A 25,853-nucleotide genomic window follows, 5' to 3' on the forward strand; every position below is an offset into this window, starting at 1 on the left:
TTGAATCTTTCCTTTTGTTCACTGCCTGTCCCCCCTCTATCCATTAAATGCAATAGCAGATTCCGCTTTTAAAATACTTCTTTTTTTCTCTCTCCCATGTGTCACCCTTATCCAAATCCACCATCATCTGACCTAGATTACTACCAGATTCTCCTTACTGGATTCTCCATTTCCACTCCTGTCCTGCTACAATCCATTCCCTGCAAAAGTGAAAGTGATCTTAAAATGTAAATGAAATCATATCATTCCCTTGCTTAAAACTCTCCACTGCACTTCAAATAAAATGTGTACTCCTTACCATGGTTTACAAATCCCTTCATCATCTGAGCTTCACCTACCTCTCCACCTTCTCCCCTACCCCCTCCCCACCCTTCTCACCCCCAATTCTGCCCCACCCACCCAGGCCTTGCCTGGCCCTAGAGCATTTGCATGTCCTATTCCCTTGTACCCAAGATTGTCCCCTATGAGCTTCCTCTTGTCAATCAGATCTCAGCTTAGAAGTTAAGGGCATAATAAAGCATTCCAAACACCCTATATGCATTGCCCTGTTGCTTCCCACCCTTCATCATATCATTCTCTTAAATTTTCCTCTTAGCACTTATCACTATTTGAAGCATCTGGTTCATTTATTTTTGCTTCTTTGTTGCCTGGTTTCCCCACTAAAATGTAAACCCTTTGAAAGCTGGGCATTGCTTTATTCACTGCTGATCACTGGGTCATGAATGTGTCTGGTGCAGGTTAATAAGTGTTTGTGGACTGACAAAAAATCCATGGGCTAGGTGTTTTGCAGGTAGTGAAATTTGAACTCATAGAGGTTAAGTAACTTGCCTAAATAGTAAGTAGTTGATTTGGGTATGAAATCCAAATCCATTATAAAGTTTATGCTGTACCATGTTGTCCTAGAAGTCTTATCTTAGGAAGCCCTAATATATAAACTAGACTATGGCAATCTGATTTGCTGGATAGGAACCTGTCTGAAGTTTTACAATTCAGATGCAAAAGCATGTTTGTGTTTCAGATACATGGTTACCAGATATTTTATCCCATTAAGTAGAATGTCTTTTCACTTTTGTGGTAAAGTCCTATGATGCGCAAAAGTTTTTTACATTGATGAGATCCCATTTATCTATTTTTGTTCTTGTTTTTGCATGTACTTTGGGTGTAAAGTCTAAGAAACTATTGCCTACCATAAGAGCCCAAAGATGCTTCCCCTACATTTTCTTATAAGAGATTTATTGTTTCAATTCTTTTATTTAGATCTTTGATCCATATTGAGTTAATTTTTGTATATGGCATGAGATAAGTGTTCTTTTTCATTCTTTTACATATGGATATCCTGTTCTCCCAGCCCCATTTATTGAAGAGACTATTCTTTCCAAATTGAATGGACCTGGCAGCCTTGTCAAAAATCAACTGGCCATAGGTGTGAGGACCTATTTCAGAACTCTCAATTCAATTCCAATGGTCTATATGTCTATCCTGTGCCAGTACCACACTGCTTTGACCACAGTCTTCGTAATATGCTTTAAAGTCAGGAAGTGCGAGTCCTCCAACTTCATTCTTCTTTTTCAAGATGGTTTTGGCTATTTAGAGTCCCTTACCTTCCAAATAAATTTGATGATTGACTCTACCTTTTCTGCAAAGCAGACTATTGGACTTTTAAGTCTTCTTTGATTTCTTTTAGTAAAGTTTTGTAGTTTTCCACATATAGTCCTTTATATCCTTGGTTAAATTTATTCCTAGATATGTTATTATTTTAGTTGCTATTGTAATGGAATTTGTTTCTCAATTTCCTCTTCAGATTGTCCATTACTAGTTTATAGAAACACTACTGATTTTTTCATGTTGGTCTTATATCCTGCCACTTGGCTGAACTTGTCTATAGCTGTAGTAGCTTTATCATAGATTTTTGGGGACTTTCTATATATGGGATCAGGTCTTTTGCAACTGGTGACAGTTTTACTTCTTCTTTTCAAATTTGGATGCCTTTTATTTCTTTTTCTTGCCTAACTGCTCTAGCTGGAATTTCTAGCACCATGTTGAATAAGAGTAGTGACAGTGGGCATTCTTGTCTTGTTCCAGGTCTTAGAAGGAAAGCTTTCAGTCTTTTACCATTTTGTATGGTGTTAGCTATGAGTTTTTCATATGTGCCCTTTATCATGTTGCGGAAGTTTCCTTCTATTCTTATCCTTTAAAGTTTTTTTTTAGTCAAGAAAGGATGCTGGATTTTGTCAAATACCTTTTCTGTGTCAATTGAGATGGTCACGTGGTTTTTACCTTTTGATTTGTTAATGTGGTGTATCATACCTGGCATAAAACCCACTTGATCATGTTGTATACTTCTTTTTAATATGCTGTTGGATTTGATTTTCAGGTATTTTGTTGAGTATTTTTTGTGTCTATATTCAATAGAGAAATTGGTCTATAATTTTCTTTTGTTGTTACCTTTATCCAGCTTTGGTATTATGGTTAAGTAGTGTTCCCTCCTTTTCAAGTTCTCGGAAGAGTTTGTGCAGGAGTGGCATTAATTCTTCTTGGAATTATTGGTAGAATTCACCTGTGAAGTCATCTAGTCCTGGACTTTTCTTTGCTGGGAGGTTTTTGATGACTGACTCAATCTCTTTACCTGTAATTGGTCTATTGAGGTCTTCTGTTTCTTCTTGAGTCAGTGTAGGATGTTTGTGTGTTTCTAGGAATTTGTCCATTTCATTTAGGTTGTCTAATTTGCGTGCATGCAGTTGTTCATAGTATCTTCTTATGATCCTTTTTATTTCTGTGGGGTCAGCAGTAATGTCCACCAATCATTTCTGATTTTATTTGTACCTTCTCTCTTGTTTTCTTTTTAAGTTTTACTAAGAATTTGTCAATTTTATTGATCCTTTCAGAGAACCAACTCTTGGTTTTGTTAATTCTTTCTATTTTTTTATTCTTAATTTACTTTATTTCTGCTCTAATCTTTATTATTTCTTTCCTTCTACTTGCTTTGCGATTAGTTTGATGTTATTTTTTTAGTTCCCCCAGGTGTACAGTTAGGTCTTTGATTTTAGCACCTTCTTTTTTTTAAATGTAGACATTTAAGACTATAAATTTCCTACTCAGCATTGCCTGCATCCTGTAAGTTTTAATATGTTGTGGACTTCTTTTCAATGAGATATTTGAGATATTTACTGATTTATCTTGCAATTTCTTCTTTAATCCATTGATTTCATAAGAGTATATTGTGTTAACTTCCATACATTTGGGAATTTTCAAGTTCTCTGTCTGTCATTGATTTCCAGCTTCATTCCATCATGGTCAGGGAATGTGCTTTGTATAATCTCAAACTTTTAAAATATATTGAGACTTGTTTTATAACTCAACATATGGTCTATCCTGAAGAATGTTCCATGTACGCTTGAGAAGAATGTATATCCTACTGTTTGGGGGTGCAATGTTCTGTATATGCCTGTTAGATGTAGTTCATTTATCATATTATTCATGTTCTCTGTTTCCTTATTCATTCTCTGTCTGAATATTCAATTTACTGAAGAGTGTTGCATTGAAGTCTCCAACGATTATTGTAGAGACATCTATTTCTCCTTTTAGTTTTGCCAGTGTTTGCAAACATTTAAGTTCACCCTAGTTGAACATTCTGCTCATAATAAGAAACCACTCTCCATTCTTCAGCTCATTCTATATCCTGGTAACTTATATTTCATGTCTATGAGTTTACATATTATAATTAGTTCATATCAGTGAGAACCTGCAATATTTCTCTTCTTGTTGAATTGCCCCTTTTATTAATATAGAGAGTTCTTCTTTATCTCTTATAAAAGTTTTGCATTTAGTCTATTTTGTCTGATATTAGTATAGCTTTCCCAGCCCTATTTTGGTTACAACTTGCATGGAATATCTTTTCCAACCTTTCACGTTCAACCCATGTCCTTACCTTTAAGATGAGTCTCTAGTAGACAGCATACAGATGGAGCATACTCTTTTATCTGTTCCTCCAATCCATGTCTTTTGATCGGGAATTTAATCCGTTAACATTCAGTGTTATTACTGTAAAGGCAGTACTTACTTCAACCATTTTATTCTTTGGTTTTTATACATCATATCTTATTTCTGTCTCTCTTTGTGCTCTCTTAGTTACCCTTAGTGATCATCTTCAGTACTACACTCTCCTCCAAGCCTCTCTCCTGTCTTTTCCTTTCAGCCTGCAGAATTCCCTTCACTATTTCTTGTAGGGCATGCCTCTCGTTGGCAGACTCTCTCAGTTTCTATTTATCTCTGAATATTTTAATCTCCCCCTCATTTTTTTTTACAATTTTTAAAATTGAGATTGTTCACATACCATACAACTATCCAAAGATCCAAAGTGTACAATCAATTGCCCATGGTACCATCATACAGCTGTGCATCCATCACTACAATTAGTTTTTTTTCAATTGTTAGAACATTTTCATTACTCCAGAAAAGAAATAAAAACAAGAAAAGGAAACTACAATCCTTCTATACCTCCAACCACCCCCCCTCTATTATTGATTCATAGTTTTGGTATAGTACATTCGTTACTGTTGATGAAAGAATGTTAAAATACTGCTAACTGTAGTATATAGTTTGCAATAGGTAAATATTTTTTTCCTATGTGACCCTCTTTGATTACCTTCTAGCTCTAGTGTCATACATTTGTTCTAGTTCATGAGAAGGATTTCTAATATTTGTACAGTTAATCATGGACATTGTCCACCACAAGATTCACTGTTTTATACATTCCCATCTTTTAACCTCCAGCTTGCCTTCTGGTAACATACGTGTCTCTGAGCTTACCCTTTCCATCACCTTCACACACCTTTCAGCACTGTTAGTTATTCTCACAATGTGCTATCATCACCTCTGTCCATTTCCGAACATTTAAGTTCACCCTAGTTGAACATTCTTCTCATAATAAGCAACCACTTCCCATTCTTTAGCCTCATTCTATATCCTGGTAACTTATATTTCATGTCTATGAGTTTACATATTATAATTAGTTCATGTCAGTGAGACCCTGCAATATTTGTCCTTATGTGTCTGTCTTATTTCACTCAGTATAGTGCCCTCAAGATTTCTTCATCAACCCATTTTTTAAGACAGTTTTGTTCACACACCATACATTCTGTCCTAAGTAAACTATCATTGTTATCCTGTACAGTCATGTATTTATTTATTCAGCACCATCACCACTATTTATATAAGGACATCTCCATTTCTTCCACAAGGAAGGAGAAAGAGTCAAAGAAGATAGAGAGGCAAAAGAAAAAGAAAAAAGAAAGAGAGAGAAAAAAAATGTCAGCTAGAAAGCAACAAAAGGAAAGATAGCATTAAACTAAAGTACAGTAAAGAGTCAGGCAACATCACCAGTGCCAGGAGTCCCATAGCATTTCCCTATGTCCCCCCTACCATATGCATTTAGCTTTGGTATATTGCCTTTGTTATATCAAAGGAAGCATAATACAACGTTTCTGTTAATTATAGTTTCTAGTTTGCTTTTTCCCCCAATCCCACCCTATTTTTAACACCTTGCAATGTTGACATTCATTTGTTCCACCTCATGTAAAAACATATTTGTACCTTTTATTGCAATTGTTGAGCACCCTAGGTTTCCCTGAGTTATACAGTCCCAGTCTTATCTTTAGTCTTTTGTTCTGGTGTCCCACATGCTCCTAACCTTCCTCTTTCAACCATGCTCACAGTCATCTTTGTTCAGTGTACTTACGTTGCTGTGCTACTATCTCCCAAAGTTGTTTTCCAAAGCTCTCACTCCTATCTTTTCCTTTCTGTCTGCAGTGCTTCCTTTAGTGTTTCCTGTAGAGCAGGTCTCTCGTTCACAAACTCTCTCATTGTCTGTTTGTTAGAGAATATTTTAAGCTCTCCCTCATATTTGAAGGACAGTTTTGCCGGATGTAGAATTCTTGGTTGGCGGTTTTTCTGTTTCAGTACCTTAAATATATCACCCCACTTCCTTCTTGCCTCCATGGTTTCTACTGAGAAATCTGCACATTGTCTTATCAAGCTTCCTTTGTATGTGATGGATCACTTTTCTCTTGCTGCTTTCAGGAGTCTATCTTTATCTTTGACGTTTGATAATCTGATTATTAAGTATCTTGGCGTAGGTCTATTCAGATCTATTCTGTTTGGAGTATGCTGCACTTCTTGGATCCGTAATTTTACGTCTTTCATGAGAGATGGGAAATTTTCATTCTTTCTTCTATTATTGCTTCTGCCCCTTTTCCCTTCTCTTCTCCTTCTGGGACACCAATGACATGTACATTCGTGCATTTTGTTTTGTCCTTAAGTTCCCAGAGGCATTACTCGTATTTTTCCATTTTTTTCTCTATCTGTTCTTTTGTGTGTAGACTTTCAGGTGCTTTGTTCTCCAGTTCTTGAGTGTTTTTTTCTGCCTCTGAGATCTGCTGTTGTATGTTTCCATTGTGTCTTTCACGCTTATGTTGTGCCTTTCATTTCCATAGATTCTTCCAGTTGTTTTTTTGAACTTTCGATTTCTACTTTATGTATGCCCAGTGTTTTCATTATATGCTTCATCTCTGTTGCCATATCTTCCCTGAACTTTTTGAATTGATTTATTATTGTTTAAATTCCTGGATCTCAGTTGAAGTGTAAGTTTATTCCTTTGACTGGGCCATAACTTCGTTTCTCTTAGTGTAGATTGTAGTTTTCTGTTGTCTAGGCATCTGATTTCCTTGATTACCCCAATTAGTTTTTCCCAGACCAGAATGGGCTTAGATCTCAGAAGGAGGCAATAGTATCACATCTCCCTGAGGGTGTGTCTTAGAAGATTGGTAACCCTGTGAGGCCTCAAGTCACTGTGCTTTTCCACCCAGCAGATGGCACCTGTCAGCCCCTATCTCCAGACTGGTGTAAGGAGTGTGGCGCATGGCTGTTTTCCCCCAGGCTCTGGGGCTTGATTCTGAATGGCAGCACCTTATTCCTCTTAGGGAAAATACACCTCCTAGGGAGAGGTCATTTACATTTGATTACAATTGATTCGTCTGTCTGCCTGTGCTATCTCCACTCTTGCTGGGAACTGAAAATGGTTGAGGCTTTCTCCATTGAGCCGAAAAAAGGGACAGAAAGCCCCCTTTAGGGTCAGTCCACAGCTCTCCAAGGTCAGTCATCACCAAAAGCCTCTGTCTGCTTGTTGGGGATTTGTATCTTGTATTGTGCAGTCCACGTTTGTTAATTAAAACCCCAGTTGGAACTCAGCTGAGCTATATTCCAGATTATTTACTAGTTGTTCCTGATTGTTTATTAGTTGTTCCAGCTTCCATTCCTCTCTAAGCTGCCATCTTCTTCCATCTCCCTCCCCCACATTTTTTTTTTAATTTTTATTTTGAAATAAATTCAAACTTATGGTAACAGTTGCAAAAATAATACAAACCCCATTCACAGAACTCCAGCATACCCCAACCCCCCTCCACCGATACCCCGATCTACCAACTTTAATATTTCTTCACTTTACCATTTCTTTCTTTCCTTCCCTCCCTCCCTGTCTATCATCCATCATCTATTGCTCTGTCTTCTGAACATATGAGAGCAAATTGCACACATCCTTGAACAAATAATATAATTCACATATACATTTCCTATGAACAAGAATATTCATTTATGTAATCACGTTAAGTGTAGTTAAGAAGTTCGAGAAATTTAACATTGATATAAAGCTTACATTCTATATTTCATTTTTTTCTTATGTCCCAATTGTGTCCTTTTGAACCTTTTCTCCTCTATTCTTAGATCTCACCCAGGATCATCTATGGCATTTAATTGTCATTATCTATTTAGACTGTCTTTTTTTTCAATTGTGGAAACATATATACAGCATAAGTCTTCCCATTCCAACCCCTCCCAAGCATGCCATTTAGTGAGATTAATCACATTCACAATGTTGCAATGCCATCACCTTCCCCCCATCCATACTAGAAATTTCCCTTCACCACAAACAGAAACCCTATACTCATTTCTTATTAACTCCCCATTGCCCCTTCCCCCACTTCTCATAACCCATACTTTACTTTTCATCTCTATGATCATATTCTCTGATACTTTCTTTGTGTTTACCATGGGGCTTAAATTTAACATCTTAAGTCTATAACAATCTTGTTTTCTTTGATACCAACTTAACATCAATAGTACACATAAACTATGTTCCTAAACTCCTCCATTCCCCCACCTTTATGTAATTCTTGTCAAAAATTACATATTTTACCTTTGAGTCCAAAACCACTGGTTTATCATTACACTTTATGTATTTTAGATCCTGTAGGAAGTAGGTAGTGCAGTTACAAATCAAAAATACAGTAGTATTGGTATTTATATTTACCATGTGATCTTTACTGGAAATCTTTATTTCTTCATGTGGTTTCAATCAGTTGTTCAGTGTTTCAGTCAATTGTTTAGTGTCCCTTCCTTTCAGCCTGCACAGTTCCCTTTAGCATTTCTTATAGGACTGATCTACTGGTGATGAAGTCCCTTAGCTTTTGATTATCCAGGAATATTTTCATCTCCCCTTCATTTTTAACCTCCAGGTGTTTGTGAATTTTCTAAGTCTCTGATGATTATTGACATCTATTTGTATTCCATTGTGGTCAGAGAAAGTGCTTGGAGTAATTTCAATTTTTTTAAAATTTATTGAGGCTTGTTTTATGTCCCAGCATATGGTCTATTCTGGAGAAAGATCCGTGATCACTAGAGAAAAATGTGTGTCCTGGTGACTTGGAATGGAATGTTCTATATATGTCTGTTAAATTTTTCTATATCTCTCTTTCTTTGTTTCTCTGTTGGTAGGGCTCCCTTTAGTATCTGAAGTAGGGGAGGTCTTTTATTAGCAAAATATCTCAGCATTTGTTTGTCTGTGAAAAATTTAAGCTCTCCCTCAAATTTGAAGGAGAGTTTTGCTGGATAAAGTATTCTTGTTGGAAATTTTTCTCTCTCAGAGTTTTAAATATGTCATGCCACTGCCTTCTCACCTCCATGGTGGCCGCTGAGTCTTATGTTTTTTCCTTTGTAAGTGGTGAATTGCTTTTCTCTTGCTGCTTTCAGAACTTGCTCCTTCTCTTCCGTATTTGACAGTCTGATCAGAATATGTCTTGGAGTGGGTTTATTTGGATTTATTCTATTTGGAGTTCTCTGGGCATTTATGTTTTGTGTATTTATATTGTGTAGAAGGTTTGGGAAGTTTTCCCCAACAATTTCTTTGAATACTCTTTATAGACCTTTATCCTTCTCTTCCCCTTCTGGGACACCAAGGAGTCTTATATTTGGATTTTTTATTTTATCTATCATGTCCCTGAGATCCATTTCAATTTTTTCAATTTTTTTCCCCATTCTGTCTTTTGTTCTTTCATTTTCTGTTCTGTGGTTCTCGAGGTCGCTGATTCATTGTTCAGCTTCCTCTAGTCTTGTACTGTGAGTATCCAGAATCTTTTTAATTTGGTCAACAATTTCTTTAATTTCCATAAGATCATCTGTTTTTTTATTTCCTCTTGCCATTTCTTCTTTATGCTCTTCTAAGGTCTTCATGTCCTTTATATCCTATGCCATGCTCTCATTGTTTGTCTTTAGTTCTTTGATTAATTGCTCCAAGTACTGTGTCTCCTCTGATGTTTTAATTTGGGTGTTTGGGTTTGGGTTATCCATATTGTCTGGTTTTTTCATATGCTTTAAAATTTTCTGTTGTTTTTGGGCTCTTGGCATTTGCTTTACTTGTTAGGGTTCTTTTAGGATTTGAAGGATTATTCAGACACCAGTCTCTAATTTGTCAGATCTACAGGTTGGTGGCATACACTTTCTCTAACTAACCACCTGATAGCATCCATGAGTCATCTATTCCCCCCAAGTCAGTTCTCCCCAACTTTGTCTTTGTGGTGTGTGGGGGTCTGGTTCTTGTGGGGTCTAATTGGTGTACCAAGTTTGGGTGTGTTGTTGGTGCTGTCCGTCCTGAATGTGGGGCATGTGTCTGAGCGGTTAGGGAGGCAGGGCAGCTTTAATAATCAAACCTCCCAGGTGTTTCTGGAGATTTAAGGCTGTTGCAAGAGCCTAAACCTTCATTTCAGTCTCACCACAGATTGTCTCTGCTGCTGACCCACAAGTCCTTGGTATTGGCGTAGGGTCTCTGGGATTTCTGGGTGGGTTACTCTTCCCAGCCATGCCCTTCTAGGGTCTTTGTTGAGGTACGGCTGTGCTACATCACAAGGGTGCGCTGTCCCTCAAGGGAAGCCCTGGGCTGCCGGTCTGTGCAGGGGCATTCCCAGCCTACTGTAAAGATGGCTGAATGGGGTGTGTTAATTTCCCCCTTTTCACACAGCTCCGCCTTCCCAGCTCTGGGACAATTAGCTGTGGGTGCGCAAAAGGATATTGTCCACGCCCGATATTGTGGCGTGTGCACAGTGTTGCTGGCAACACTTCCGTCACACTGGTTCCCTTGGCATGGCTCTGGACTGTGGCTCCGGTGCTGGGCAGGAGTGTTCCCAGCCCACCGGGAAGATGGCTGCAGGGGTCTGGGTTTTTTCCCCTTTTGGCTCACCTCTGCCCTCCTCACTCTGAGACAACTAGCAGTGGGTGGGCGAAAGGCTATCTTCCACACCAGATATTGAGGCGTTCGCACAGCCCTTTCCTGCTGCGCTTCACTGTGTGGTTCTCACTGCCATATCTGTAGCCACTTTTGGGTTTTTTTAAAAAAGTACTAGTCCACCTCCAAATGCCAACCCACGGTTTCCCCACACTGTGGCATGGTTGCTGGACTTTCAGCAGGCTCAGTCATTCGTTTCCAAACACAGACTCCCAGTTTCACCAAGTGCACAGTCCCTGTGGATTTAGCAGACCTTGTCCAGCTGGTGCATCACTGGAACTGGTGTTCTGGGTCACTTTCTGGCCTCTATCTAGTATTTTTCAAGGAGGTGTTTTTTTGCCCTGTCTCTCCTAGCTGCTATCTTAGGTTCCTCCTCCCCCTCATTTTTGAAGGGCAGTTTTGCTAGATAAAAAATTCTTGGCTGGCAGTTTTATCTTTTAGTATATTAGCTATATCGTAGTACTGCCTTCTCTCCTCAATGGTTTCTGATGAGAAATCATTTTATGTTATTGCAGTTCCCTAGTATGTGATGAATCACTTTTCTCTTGTGCTTTCAGGATTCCCTCTTTGCCTTTGGTGGTTGACATTCTGATTAGTATGCATCTTGCAGTAGTTTTATTGGGATTTATTCTGTGTGGAGTATGTTGCGCTTCTTGGACATGCATATTTATATCTTTCATAAGAGTGGGAGAATTTCAGCCATTATTTCCTCATATGTTATTTTTGCCCTTCTATTCTCCTTCTGTGACAACCATGACACATATATTTTGTGCTTCACGCTGTCATTCAATTCCCTGAGACCCTGCTCATTTTTTCCCATTCTTTTATCTATATGTTCTTCTGCCTGTATGATTTCTATTGTCCTGTCTTCTAGTTTGCTGATTATTTCCTCTGCCTGTTCAGATCTGCTGTTGTATGCCTCTATTGTATTTTTATCATATTTTTTTATTGTAGAATATAACATATATACCTAAAAGTGATAACTTTCCAAGTGTAATTTAACAAGTAGTTAGAAAATTTCAAAGAACATTATAGGTTACAAAATTCCACAGTTCCAGTTATTTCCTTATTATGAAACATAACATATATACAGAAAGTTACTATCTTCCAAAACAAGATTTAACTAGTAGATACATAGAAATTTCCAAAGTTATTATGAGTTTTAGTACCATAATTTAAGTCACTTCCTTATCGTGAAATCTAACATATATACAAAAAGGTATACCTTTCAAATTGCAATTTAACAAGTAGCTATATAACAAATTTCAAAGGATGTTATGGGTTACAGTTCCACCATTTCAGTTTTTTCCTTCTAACTATTTTAATACCTTAGCAACTAAGGAAAAGAAAATTATATAAAGATTCAGTATTCATAAGCCTTTGTTAAATTCTGTCTTTCCATTGTGTCTGTTGCTACCCCTTCCTCTAGTTTAATCACTTTCCCAATCATCAGGGATGTCTAGGCAGTGACCACTGTTACCTGTTCATGTTGAGAAAGGGTGTCAACTTTATGAGCAAAGGGGACATATCTAGTTGATGTTCTTTAAGAGGCTGTTGCGTCTAGGTTTCAGAACTTAGCTGGCATAGGGGCACTCTGAAGGATTTAAGTTTCTGACGGAGAAACTTAGTGAGTGAAACTTGTATAGAGTATGGTATTCCTGTTAATTATAGTCCCTAGTACTCAATGTATAGATTTTTCCCATATACCCTTCTGTTGTCAACTCTCTGTGCCAGTGTCATACCTTAGAAGTATATCACGCAAGCACCTATCTATATTTGTAGTGCTGATCTGTGGGAAACATGCCTTTAAACAACCCCTTTCATTCCTATTCACCTTCAATACAGCTCTGATATTATCATCCCATTAACAAACAATTGTCCCCCCATCCATTACCACACCTTTGAATTCGCCATCATTAACATATATGAACATATTAGACTATCATTCCCCCTCACTAGCTATTGTCCATCACTAGGTCCCCAATATTCTTACATTTTAAGACATTCTACTGTATTTTTAATGTCTTCTGTTGTGCCTTTCATTCCCATAAGTTCTGTTATGGTTTTTTTTTTTTTTTTTCAAACTTTCACATTCTTCTTTATGCTTACCCAGTTGTCTTCTTAATGTCCTTTTTCTCTTTAGCCATATTTCCTTTCACCTCCTTGAATTGATTTAGGAGATTTACTTGGACATCTTTGATTAGTTGTTCCACATTCTGTGTCTTCTCCAAAGTTTTAATTTGTTCCTTTGACTGGGCCACATCTTTCTTCTTCTTAATATTTGCTTGTAATATTTTGTTCATGCCTAGGCACCGGATTATATTTAAGAATTTACTCTGATGGTCAGTTTCTTTCTCTTGCCTAGAGTTTGTCATTGATCAGCTTTGTGTTAAGTCTCTTGTCTGACACTTGGTTCCACTAATTCCAGACCTATAGAATTGCCCATGTTTAACTGATTTTCTCAGCTCTTCTTCACCTAACCCTTGCTCTGCCTATGTGATACAGTTTCTACGATTGCACTATTCATGCAATTGTTTCACCCCCAGGGGAAAGCTTCCTTTCCCCTGTTCCTTCTCCAGGAATCTTGACCTATTTTGTTGGGTTTTGTGCAGAATTTTCTCCCAGGCTCCTATGATTTGTTTAAATTCTCTCCCTCACTCAGTGCCCTCTTTTCCTTATACTTTTTTAGTTCTGGTACCTGTCCTGTCTTACAGCAGCTATCCCCCCTCCCCCCCTTTTTTTTGTTTTGTACTGGGAGGTTTTTTTCCCCCCTCTGGTGTCTCCCCCATTCAGGTGTCATGCCCCAGGGGCCCAGATGAGGTCAATCCAGAAAGGTCCGTTTTACATTTAGGTGGTCCATTGAACAGAGACTTGATTGAATATGCAACCTTTTCCAAACAGTACTGCTGCGGTCTCTATCATCTCTATCTCTATCTCTATCTCTATCTCTATCTCTATCTCTATCTCTATCTGTATCTCTATCTCTATCTCTTTCCCCTGGGGGCCCTTTTGTATGCAGAATCCCTTAGCGCTTGTATTCCATTCTGGGTCTCTGTGCACTTGGGTCCCTGTGCCTGGATATAGGTGGGGTTCTAACTCACTGGTGTGAGTGGCTCCATAGTCTGCATTTGTGGTGGGAGGGACCCAGGCTGCTGCCTCTGTGCTACTCCCACACTGCATGGAGACTGAATGAAGGGGAGGGGACTGACTGGTGAATCCAGGAAGGAAATCTCCTACTTGATATTGGAGCTTATTTTTATTTTTCTTTGATTCAGCATTTGTGGCATCCTTCTCTAATTTCTATTCAATTAAAAACTCTATCCAGAGTTCTAATCAAGAGGAATTTTGTTCTTTTATTTGTTGATTCTGAGGGGGAACTTTTCCAGGCGATGTCTTACGTTGTTGCCATGTAGATGATGTCACTCTGAGAGTACATCTTTTTTAAATAAAGCAACCATTCAGTCACTTTACAAATTGGTGACCACATTTTTGTAAATACAAATGTCAATTTTGGTTACATTTACATGGCACTTTATAATTTGTTAAGTGCTTTGATGTGCATTAACCCAACTCATACTATTATCAAAAATATTTCATTCTCTTCCTTTTTTGTACATTGACTACAAAAGGTAGTAAATCTCAACAAATCACTTACTAAATCAGTACTTACCTTGCTGAGACCAGTAAGCATTTTTTGAGCAATGGGCAGTAAACCCTGTGATGTGCACATAATTCTTATTACCATTTTACAGATGGGGAAATGACATTTGTTGGCTTGCCCAAGGTCACACAGGTAGGCAGGGTCAGAGCCAGGATCTGAACTCATTCTGTATAGACATTCTAGCAGAGCGTTTATCATGATCAGTGATCGCAAATCAGTTTTAAAGAAACATTATTTGTTTTATATCTTTAAGATACAAAATATGGATCAAGATGATTGTTTGAGCTGCACATGAAATAAACGCATAGAGCTTTCAGATAATTTAAAAATGAGGCAAGGAGCTAGTGATTTAGGCTAGTAAGGCATTTGGAGAAATTCTTAATGGAAAAAGATTCCTTCCTATCAGGTATTACTTTGTCTCTTTTCTCTTGTTCATTATTCCAGAATTTGCTATAATTTTAGCTGTTACCATTAAATATTTTGAGGGCACAATCAGTTGTGAATTTACCATATGTGCATCATGTTAAGTTGTTCTGATAAAACATCAAAAACTTTTAAAATTGAAGGCATGATTGACTGTTAACTTACATGTGCATATCATGTTGGGTTATCTGAAGAAGTTTCCTAAGATTTTAAAATCTGAGGTGCATATGAATGATTATGTCTGCAGAAATTACTGATATTTACTTCTACTCCTGCAGTTTCAGGTAAGTTACATGGAGTTTTAAATTGATAAGAAGATACAAGGTCTTAATTTATAGTAAATGTGAATTCCCAGGCAAAACAGTTACATGCCAGAACTCTAACTCGAATGGAAGGTATAAATGTATCTAGTCATTCTCTATCCTAAATGAGAAAAATTCAGGCTGGTTGTGGGAGTAAATAAGGATGGTACCCCTGTAATAAATTGCACACATGATGTTTACTGATATGAGAAACATACACATTAAAGCCATGTGAATTTTCCCTGTGCTTATCAGTCACTGTTTCTCAGTTTATTCATTCACATAAAATGTAATAGTACATGGTAGACACACTGTGGGAAAAAGCATCCAAGAATTACTTCCATATTATTTACTTAAAAAACTATTTTTTCCATGTGTTTCATAATCTTCAAATGATTTGGGGGAGATTAATGTCTGGTACTTTTTTTGCAATATATTGTTTTTCCAAATGGAAATTCAAATAATGAACATCAATCTTCAAGCCAATTGTTGCAAATTTTTTGAACATGTAGAAATATTAACCCTTTGAGAAGAGAAATTCAGTCTCTATTAAACAAACATATCTCTTTTAATCTATGTAGGTTGCTGTAGTTGATTATTAAAGGTTGTAATTACATTTTTAAAAACTCCATTATGATTTTTTAATTAAGTCTGAATAAATTACAAGATGGGACAAAATCATACAATTATTCATTCATTTATTAATTCAGCTGGTATATAATGATTCTTCATTATTTGAAAGGCATTTTTCTGGCTTGGAGAAATGCAATATGTTAAACCACATTTCCTGCCCTCAATGAATTTTCATTATATTGAGAGTCAATATGTGCAGAAATAGCAAAGCAGAATTAAAAAAAGTGCTTATGTGTTAAAGTTCTAGAGCATGACACAGTATATGGACCAGTGTAGGTACTCAATGAATATGTATTGAATGAATAAAATAAATGGAACAATAAATGAACTAATCTCTCACTGGCTGCATAATATCACATTATGTGGCTATACTCTAATTAATTTAACCCCATTTTTGGATATTTATGTTGTTTCTAATCATTTTGCATATGAGGGAGAATATCTGTAGGGTAAAGATCTAGGAGTACAGTTTCTGGGTTAATTTTAATTTTGACAGATACCTCCCTCTAGAGATTGTTTAGTTTACTTCCTACCAGCAATGTAGGAAATTATCATTCTCCTTGATAGTGCAGTATGTTATCAAACTCTTGGATCTTTACAAATCTTATAAGTAAAAAAGTGATATAGTTTTAGTGTGTATTTCTCTGTTGATTAGTGAGGAAGAAAACCTTTCCATATGATGGAGTCATTGATATTTCCTTTTCTGTGAACTGTTTCTGTGCTTTGCTTATTTTTTCTGAGTTATTTTTTCTTAATAATTTGTGTAACCCTTTATATATTAAGGCAGTGATCTCATTGCCTTTGTCACAATACTTTTTCTCAATTTTTCATTTGACTAATTTTTTTGGCATGCAGAAAGTTTCCATTTTCTTTTATGGATTTTTAAGTTTTATTTTATCTTCAGAATCACCTTGTTCAGTTTTAGTTTATTGTTTTAAGTTCCCCATTCTGAATTTTCATGATTTTGGTTTGTCATTTGTATTTTTGGCATTGCTGTTTAAATTTTTGAGCTGTCTGAAATATATTTAATTGTAAGGTATAAGGTATGACATAACTTTATTTTTTCCAGATAGCTAGTCACTTATGCCAATACTACCATAAAAATTATATTCTTTCTTCTATTTGTGGATTAATTGAGGATCCACCCACTATTGTTTAAGTTCCAAATAGGAGTGATGCATTTAATGTCTTTAATGTTCTTCCTATATAAAAATGTAATGCTTTAACACAGATTTATTCTCTATACTTTGGTGAGATACAGAAATGGCATCACTCTGCCACCCCATTGCCACTTTCCTTGTGGCGCCAAGTGTTCTTATTCTTATGAGCTGTACAGTAGTTCTCCTTAATGCTTTAACTTTCTGTTGCCTTTTCCCCTACCTGTCAGTTTTTCTATCTAAGCATTTTTTTCTGCGGCACCTATTACTGCAATATGTGTGTTCTCAGATATTTCAGTGGGTGCGGATGTCATCAGTAATTTAATCTAATTGAACAATTTTACAACATATGGAAAATTTAATGAATAATAATTAGAAAGAGTTCACTTACTTCTTAAAATCACTGCAAAGACTGTAATATCCAGAGAATTTTCAGGATTTATAAGCCTAATTAGTAAGTTAGCCTAATAATCAAAAGACCTGTGAATAAAAATAACCCATTTTAAAGAACTCTCTATCTCTTTAGGGAGAGCTCTATAAAAGATAAATACCTTGATAACAACCCATCCTCTCTTCTATTCATTTTTTTAAAAGTCCATGTACGTACCCTGTCACATATCCTTAACAAGGTAGTATCTCAATTGCATTCTGACTTAGAAGTGAAATAGAACTGTTTCTCTTTTAAACATTTTAAACTTCAATTTGACCCTTTTCATTAAAATATACATTTGGACTTAATGCTATAAGCCAGAAGAGTGGCAGGCTGTGGAAAGTTCATTAGCTCTTTCATATTGAGAGGAAGACGGGACAGGGAATAACCATTAATCCCAAAATATGTCTTCCATTCACATTTCCATATGCTATTTTTACTGGAATTTTTCTTGCTTAATAAAAATAAGCTAAGTTGGGATCACATTTTTTTGTTGAATTTGAAACAATTTGAAAAATATCATTCCATTTATTAATGTTCTTGTGGGATCATGAATTAATTCTTTTCTTAGTCACAATTTTCTTTTCTGCATTAATTTTTAAATGATCTATCGGAAGCTAAATTAGCATTGTCAATTTTGCTTTCAAATTAATATTTATAGTATTTTGACAGTACAGAGACTATATTTTGGAAAGCCATGTCTTTAAAGGTATGCATATTTTTACAACTGCTTGAAACAAAACTTCATTATCTATACTGTCTACTTATATTAACTCAAATTTTCCTTTCCCCAATTGCATCATTAATTTTCTTCTATTGCCTAGAAATTGTGATTTAGCCGTTGGCTAGAGTTTACCTTTAGGTATGAGAAAGAAGTATATTTTACCCAGCTAGTTTATATTATGCAGTTTGTGCTGAGACAGGAGGCTAGATAATGCTAATCAAAGTGGTACAACTTGGGGAAAACAGAAAACCTTTCAACCAAGTTTGGAATAGTGGAGACTGCTCAGCCCTGGTTTGGCCACGGTGCTGGCCTTAGAGCAATAGGGAAACAGCTCACAGGAGCATCTGTGGATGGGTGAGATTTTCATTACCTCACTGATGAGAGGGCTACACTGCTAGGACAGCAGAGGTGCTGCCATTTAACTAAATTTCCATCGGTGTCATTCAAAAAATATTCACTGAGCAGTTTTTTGTATATCATATTCATAGCAACAATACTTATTTGATCTTCAGTTCCAGCTAATGTGCCTTATTCCTCAAGGGAATAAAAATCCCAAATCCCCCTCCATTTGTTTAAATCTTAGTGGAAACCTTGTTGTAATATATTTTGATCAACACTATGCTTTATAATTTTTGTTGCTTAGGAAATATAATATTAGCAGTTTTGCTTTCTGTTTGATTTTCAATGTTTGGAACAAACCTAGCTTATGTGTGAAACAGCCAGAAGAGGATTAAGGTCTGCCAAGCTATGATCCTGGTGCAGAATTAAGAATTTATAAGTATGTGCAGCTCGGCAGTGTTGAGGTTGTCTTTTCCTTCAGATGGTGTGGGAGTGTCGTTGCGCTGCTGTGTGTGATGGATATAAACAGACACATTGCATACTTTGGAATTTTATAACGAATATTAGGAAAACATTCACTAGGAAATCTGGGCACTGGTGCCGTTGATTGTTTAGGGCTGCCTTAGAGCTGTCATTCTTCTTTTAAAACTTCAGCTTGTGCTCTTGTTTGAATTGATACCTTTTTTGTTTTGGTAGCTGAAAACTATATTTTCAAAGAAGTTTTATGCTTCAACTTCGGAGAATTTTCACAAGCGGAAGTAGTACTGCCTAATGTTGTTGTCCTTTCATTATGTGAAAAAAAAAGCCAGAGTATCTATTTCACCTTTCTTCCCCCCACTTTATCTATCAGTCTATCATTTCTCTATCTGTCTGCCTATCCATCCATCTATCCAGTTTATTTTTAGTCCTTTCCTCCTATTTTAATTCATTAAAAATTCTTCTGGTGGATATCATATCTGTATTTCTTGTAAAATCCTTATACCTCTGTTTCTTGATTTATCAGCTCTAAAGAGTGTCTTTATGCCCCATAGGATGAAAAAAAAAGGGGAAATGATGTATTTCCTTCATTTTTACCTCTTTTCTCTCACTGTCTTCCAATTATTGCTTGATAAGTTATGGCTTTTACATGGTTATGGCTAGTGATACATCTATTTTATTCTGAAATATAAGTAAATCTTTTCTTGTAAGTTGATGAAAATTGAAAGTCAGTTTCAGAGCTTACAATATTATGTGTAAATGTTTTTCACTGTTAACCCTTTATAGACCAAAATGTAACATTAAGATATTAAAACTTTTCCAATTGAAAGAGAATCTTCCAACCATTAATATCTAATGGATATTCTTTAATTTGCTTTTAGTTTTATTCTCTTTTTCAAGTTCACACTCTGTGGCCATGCTTCCTTTAATTCATGTAAACATTTTCTTAGATTCCTTTCTCATTTTTTTTTGCAGTAATTTTTTTATAGGGAGTTCAGGGAAAATTTTCTGAGCCTTTACATGTTCTCTAGAATGTCTTTACTCTGGAAACACATTTGATTTGCAGTTTATATGGGTATTAACTTGTATATTAATTTTCTTTAATCCCTCAAAACTTTAAAGATAGTATCCTACTGTCTTCTAGCATACAATGTTGGTGATAAGTCTGGTGTCACTCAGATTCTCTGTAGAAATGCTGTTTTCTCCATCTGGAAGTTCTTGTGATATTCTCTTTATTGTGAATATTCTAAATTTTTACCAGAGTATGGCTTAATATGCTTACTTAATCCTGTTTAGTATACAGTAGGCTAGTCTAGTCTGAAGACTTACAACTTTCTTCAGGTTAAGGACATTTTATTCTATTATTTCTCTTTTTAAAAATTAATTTATTAAATAAGTAGTAGGTTTGCAGAAAAACCATGCAGAAAGTATACAGTTCCCATATATACCCCTCACACACACGTACATTGCATTGGTGTGGTACCTTTGTTACAATTTATGAAAAATATTGTTATAATTGTGCTATTAACTGTAGTCCATAGTTTCATCAGGGTTCACTGTGTTGTACAGCCTTATGGATTTTTAAAAGAATTTTGTTCTACTAGCATATATACAACCTAAAATTTCCCCTTTTAAACACATTCAAATATATAATACAGTGGTTTTAATTATATTTACAATATTGTGCTATCATCAGCACCATCATTACCAAAACTTTTCTATCACCCCAAACAGGAACTTTCTACTAATTAAGCATTAATTCCCCATTCTTTCTTCTGTTACTTCTCTGATGTACTAATCCCATTTTCATTCTGTCTTGCAAAAATTCCTCAACATTTTTCTTTTGCTTATGGCAGGCATTCTCATTTTTCAGTATTGTGATATCCATTTGTTAAAATATAAATTTTAGTGGATCTTGGGAAGAAGGACATGTACTGTGTGCTGTCTTCCTATGAAGATTTTTAAACGCTTCAATTTTTATTTCTCCCCTCAGATTTTTTACCGCATGCACATGTATACATGCTAAATAAATTACTAAATAGAGAAACAGGATTTTATCATGTATTTTCTGTCTACTTTCTTATTTTCTTTGCAATCCAAGTAGGTACTAATTTAATGGTTGTTATACAGTGTGTTTCTATATTGGTACTGTAAGAAATGAGTTTCAACATTAATCATCAAGAAATCAAATAAGTTCTTGAATGTATACTTAACCCACGTTACTAATTGGTATTGAAAATTGAAATGTTTTCAGGATAAAAGCTTCTGCGGTTATATAAAATTATTTAATGACAGAGTTTAAAGATTTGCTACTTTTTTCCTTTCCTTTTTCTGTTTTTACTTGTTCTGTGTTTATGAAATTGTTTTGTTAATGTGAAGGAGCTTTAGTCATATTCAGCAGAGATGTTTTAAATCTTTCTTTTTCAGCAAAGAATCGTGGAATTGCCATTCCTGTGGATTTAGACAGCCAAGTCAATACTCTTTTTATGAAGAGCCATTCGAATATGGTGCAGAGAGCGGCTATGGGCTGGAGATTGTCAGCTCGCTCTGGACCCCGCTTTAAGGAAGCTCTTGGAGGGCCTGCTTGGGATTATAGAAATATAATTGAAAAGTTACAGGTATAATGAGAGCATGAAATGGTATTGATATTTTCTAAATTGCAATTTTAAAAATATGCAGTAACTTAAACCAAAAAAATGGTTAAAATATGTCAAATTTTAGTTGGGGACCAGGCTTTACGTTACAACTTCCTACCTCCATTAACCCCTTTTAAAAACACAGGCTTCTAGGTAAAAGTTGGGAATTTTTTTAAAATAATGAGTTTATATTATTTAATGAGTTTTGAGTGCATGGTGGTGGGTAGTAGGTCTTAGGATCAAAATGATAGTCATACTACAAACAATAACATTTAGTAAAATAATTTGCCATTAAAAATCCTGTAATAAATTAAATATTCATAATCTTGCTTCAACTTCCCTCTCAGTATTTTCTCATATTCTTTCTTTCCTTTGGCCAGAATGCTCCAGCACTGTTATTGTCAATTGTTTGTGTAGTATCCCACCCATGCTTTTGGCTTGGATACTCTAGATGTTGAGTACTATTCAGAGAAGGAGGGCATCTTCCCATTTGTACAAGATTTCTTGGAGGGAGTTGAGGTATAGTGAGAGGGAGTCTTTTGGCTTAGAGAGTGGTCAAGACATGAACCAGGAAAGTACTAAAGATCACTTGCTGATTAATTGGCTGAGTTTCAGAGTTTAATAGCTGAGTGTTATGATTCATGACTAAAAAGAAAAGTTAGATTTAGATAGCATGGGAAACTCGAAAGTGTGAGCCATTAGAAATTCGGGGGAAATGGCATTATAAGTGATTAGACAGTTATTGGTTTGCAGTTTAGGGTTATCAGAAAAAGGCTAGAGAAGGGAAGATTTGTTGGGCATTAATAAAGATCTCAAGAAGGTGGTGGTATGAATGAAATGAAGAAACATGTTTTGCAGACAATAATGATGCAGCACCAACAAATCTGGCCATTCTTGATGGAGAAGAAAGAGGGTATGAAGTAGTTTAAGATGGCCCTGATGACTGGAGACTAGGTGAAAATAGTGACTCTATTGTGAGCAGAAAGAAGAGGGATGGAAAGAGCATTGTATGAGGGCTATGATAACTGAAATTAGGTTGAATTAGATTAACAGAATGACACCCACATATCCTATGGACTACTGAATATATACGAAGTAAAATCTATATTTGAGGATAATAGTTGGAGCAAGGATAGTGGATGGTATTGCTAAGGGAGAGAATGTAGCAACATGAACAAAAAATGCCTTTTGAGAGGCCAGGAACTGGCAGAATGGCCAAATAAAGGGAGAATAAGCAGGATTGGAAAGGAGGGGAGTCATATTCATGAGAACCAAGGGAGTAGAACATTTCACCGAGGACAGGTAGACAAGTGTAACCAGCATAGGTAATATGCCTTAAACCTCTTTGAGCATGGTGATCAGTTCATTCATTAAACGGACATTTAGTGCATACTCTATGCCTGGCCCTGTGATAGGTTCTGGAGAGAGAGCTGTGAGCAAGATGAAAGAGCTCTGTGCTCTTATGGAACTTATATGCTAACCCACTAAGTGCATGAGATAGTTTTAGATAATTAAAACTACTGTGAATAAAATATAGCAGGGGAAAATGGTGAAGAATTACTGGGAGAGTGATCCTATGGTTAGGAAGTTCCCCTCTATAGAGGTGACATTTGAGTTGAGACCTGAATAATGAAAAAGAATCATCTGTTCTGAGATCTGAAGGCAGAGAGTTCTAGGGAGAGGGAACGGCAAATACAGGAACAAGGTTGGTAGGTTTGACGATGAAAGAGAAGCCTATTGGGACTGGAGTTTAATGAGCAAACGAGGAGAGTATTATGAGATAAGAGGATACGTCATGTAGGCCTTACATTATAAGGCATTTGGATTTTAGTCTAAGTGTGATGTCAAATCATTAGAGATTTTAAACAGAGAATAGGCATGAACTTGGTTGACCTTTAAAATGATCACTGTGGATTTTGCATGGTGAATGGATTATAGGGTCCAGACATGGAAACAGTGAGTCTAGATAGGGTGCTATTACATTAATTCAGGCAGAAAGTGATGGTCATTTGGCTTAAGTGGGTAACAAAAGTAAGGAAGAGAAGTGGATGAATTGGGGATATATTTGGATGTAGGGCCAGCAAGACTTGTATTGGACATACAATTGTGGGGTAATGGAAAGAGAAAGCAAGGATGGTTGTGGGGTTGATTTGATGATATCATTTGCTAAGATAGGAAAGAATGGGAAAGAGTTGGAATCAAGAGTTCTGTTTGAGGAATTTTAAGTTTGAGATGCCAATTTAGATATCCAACTGAGTGGTTCAGCTAAATAGTTGGATATATGAGTCTGGAACTTTTTGGAAAGATGCCCAGTCTGGAGATATAAGTTTGGGAGTTTCATACATATGTGATATTAAACTATGAAATTGGATGAGGTCCTTCAGAAGGAAATGTAATAGAGAAGAGAAAAGGGCCAGGAGCCACCAGGAATCAGTGAAGGAGTAGTCAGGATATAGGTGGAAAATAAAGAAAGTGTGGTGTCACAGAAGCCAAGAGTTGAAAGTGCTTCAAAGAGGAGTAACAAGGGTATAAAATGCTTAGCAGTGGTTGAGTAAGATGGGGACAGAAAAGTAATCACTGGATTTGTCAACAGGGCAGTTATTACAGCTAATTGGTACTCAGTGGTAATGATTACTAAACATGTATTAAGGGATAGGATAAGTGATCTCTACGTGTTAGGGGATGTTCTATGCAGTTACCTTTAATCCTCACGGGAAACCCACGTGATTGCTAGTCTCATCATCCTGACTTTCATGTGGGAGAACAAAGGCTTAGAAAGATTACCCATGATTGAAATAAGCAATGAAGACAGAATTCATATCATGGGAGCCTGAGCAGGATTTGTTGAGTAATGAAATGAAGAAGAGAGGTAATTTGAAAAATAGTACATTTTTTGTGATGCCTTATTAGATACAGTCATATTTGATAATTCTCTCTTCCTACCTTTATAGAATGTCTGGTTTTCCTCGTTACATTACTTCCTTCCTGGCAATCGCTTCTAATTGTCATCAGAGATTTCTCCGAAAGCTTATTTAGAGCAGTTGAAGGAGCAATGATCACTTTTATTGGAAGTTAAAGAGTTAAACCCGAGTTAACTCCATGAGAAATCCTCATCCCTGCCACTGAGAAACTTGCTGGCAATTGGTTTTCTCTTTAAAAAAATATACCATAATTTATGGGTGAATAAATTGTTGCTTTATGTGAGAAAATTCTTTGTCCCTGACTTCTAACATAGTTATTTTAAAAACAAAAAGGGGTTGGTTTGATTGTTAAAGAATGTTCAGTAAATTGTCATTGCCCTACAGGTCATTTTGGAAATGTGTCAATTAGGATGTTTTCAGCTTTTATTAGCAAAATATTCAACTAAAAATGGCTTGCCAACAATAAAAAATATATCATTTCACATAGCAAGAAATATGGAGTTGGGGCTCTTCTCATGTTGGTTAATTCAGCGGCTTGATAGATCAGGGCCCTAACTCCTCAGTATTGTGACTTCAACTTAAGGCTTGTTTCCAAAGGTCCCATGAGGGCTGCCTCAAGTTTTGGATTCACACCCTCCAGCTGCTTTGAGAGCAGTTAAGTAGTTTTGAAAGAATCTCCTCACCACATACACATACTCTCCCACTTGCTCAGCATACTTCACCTAATATCTTATTGGCTGTGACTGTGTCACATAATCATTCTTAGACCAGTTGCTGGCTGGAAAATGGAATGAACAAGAATGGCTTAAACTAATCAGTCTTCTCCCTAAGCTGAGGGGCTCACCCCTCCTCCCCTCCCCCCAAGAATGTTGCTTCCTGATTCAGAAACAACATGGGGAGTCTGTTAGCAAGGAAGAAGGTGAGGAAAGTCTATAGGATAGGTGACCAATAGATTTTTTTTTTTCATGAAAATTATAGTGATCTTTATTTTTTCCTAATATTTGGGGGTTGGAGTGAGGTGGTTCTAAATTGCATGTAACAAGCACATTGCTTTTTTATAAACAGAAAGACAGTAAAGCTTCTTTCCAATTAAAAACCTAATCTCCACTTCTCCTAAACTTTGTCAGTCACCCTCTTTGTACCATATACCACTTTGCCTGGCATGGCCTGGTGCCTGGTGCACCACATGCTCTCAATAATATGTGTGACGGGAACCGAGGGGTCTGCCTTTTCACTGCTTGTGGGCATGTCTCCTCTCCCATGAGACTGAGAACTCCCCAAAGAATGGTGTCCCTATAGGGTGCCACATTCCCTAATTTGTGTCAGATCTGCTGACATCAATAGATGATATATAGACAAAAAAGGAGGAGCTCTGTGGGTGACCAATACATTTGATTAAAAAAAGTAATTTGAAATACTAAATGCCACTGACCCCTTATATGGTACTAATACTGCTTCAAATAATGTATCAGGGAATTACCCATTGGAAGAAATTGTTCTAGGTGACTAACGACATATATGGAATATTTTTAAAGATGTTC

The 25,853-nt window shown here is 36.4% G+C and overlaps 1 protein-coding gene across 4 annotated transcripts in view; it reads left to right on the forward strand.

The window, feature by feature from the left end:
• Nucleotides 1-25,853, forward strand: part of ITPR2 (inositol 1,4,5-trisphosphate receptor type 2) — a 550,850-nt gene that overhangs the window by 294,789 nt on the left and 230,208 nt on the right. For all 4 annotated transcript variants that reach the window (XM_037848345.1, XM_037848346.1, XM_037848348.1 and 1 more), the window contains one exon: nt 21,183-21,373. In XM_037848345.1, coding sequence (XP_037704273.1) covers nt 21,183-21,373 — 191 coding nt within the window. The remainder of the gene's footprint in view (nt 1-21,182; nt 21,374-25,853) is intronic.

The sequence above is a fragment of the Choloepus didactylus genome, chromosome 8, assembly GCF_015220235.1.
Source record: "Choloepus didactylus isolate mChoDid1 chromosome 8, mChoDid1.pri, whole genome shotgun sequence".
In the NCBI taxonomy this organism is placed as follows: Eukaryota; Metazoa; Chordata; class Mammalia; order Pilosa; family Megalonychidae; genus Choloepus; species Choloepus didactylus.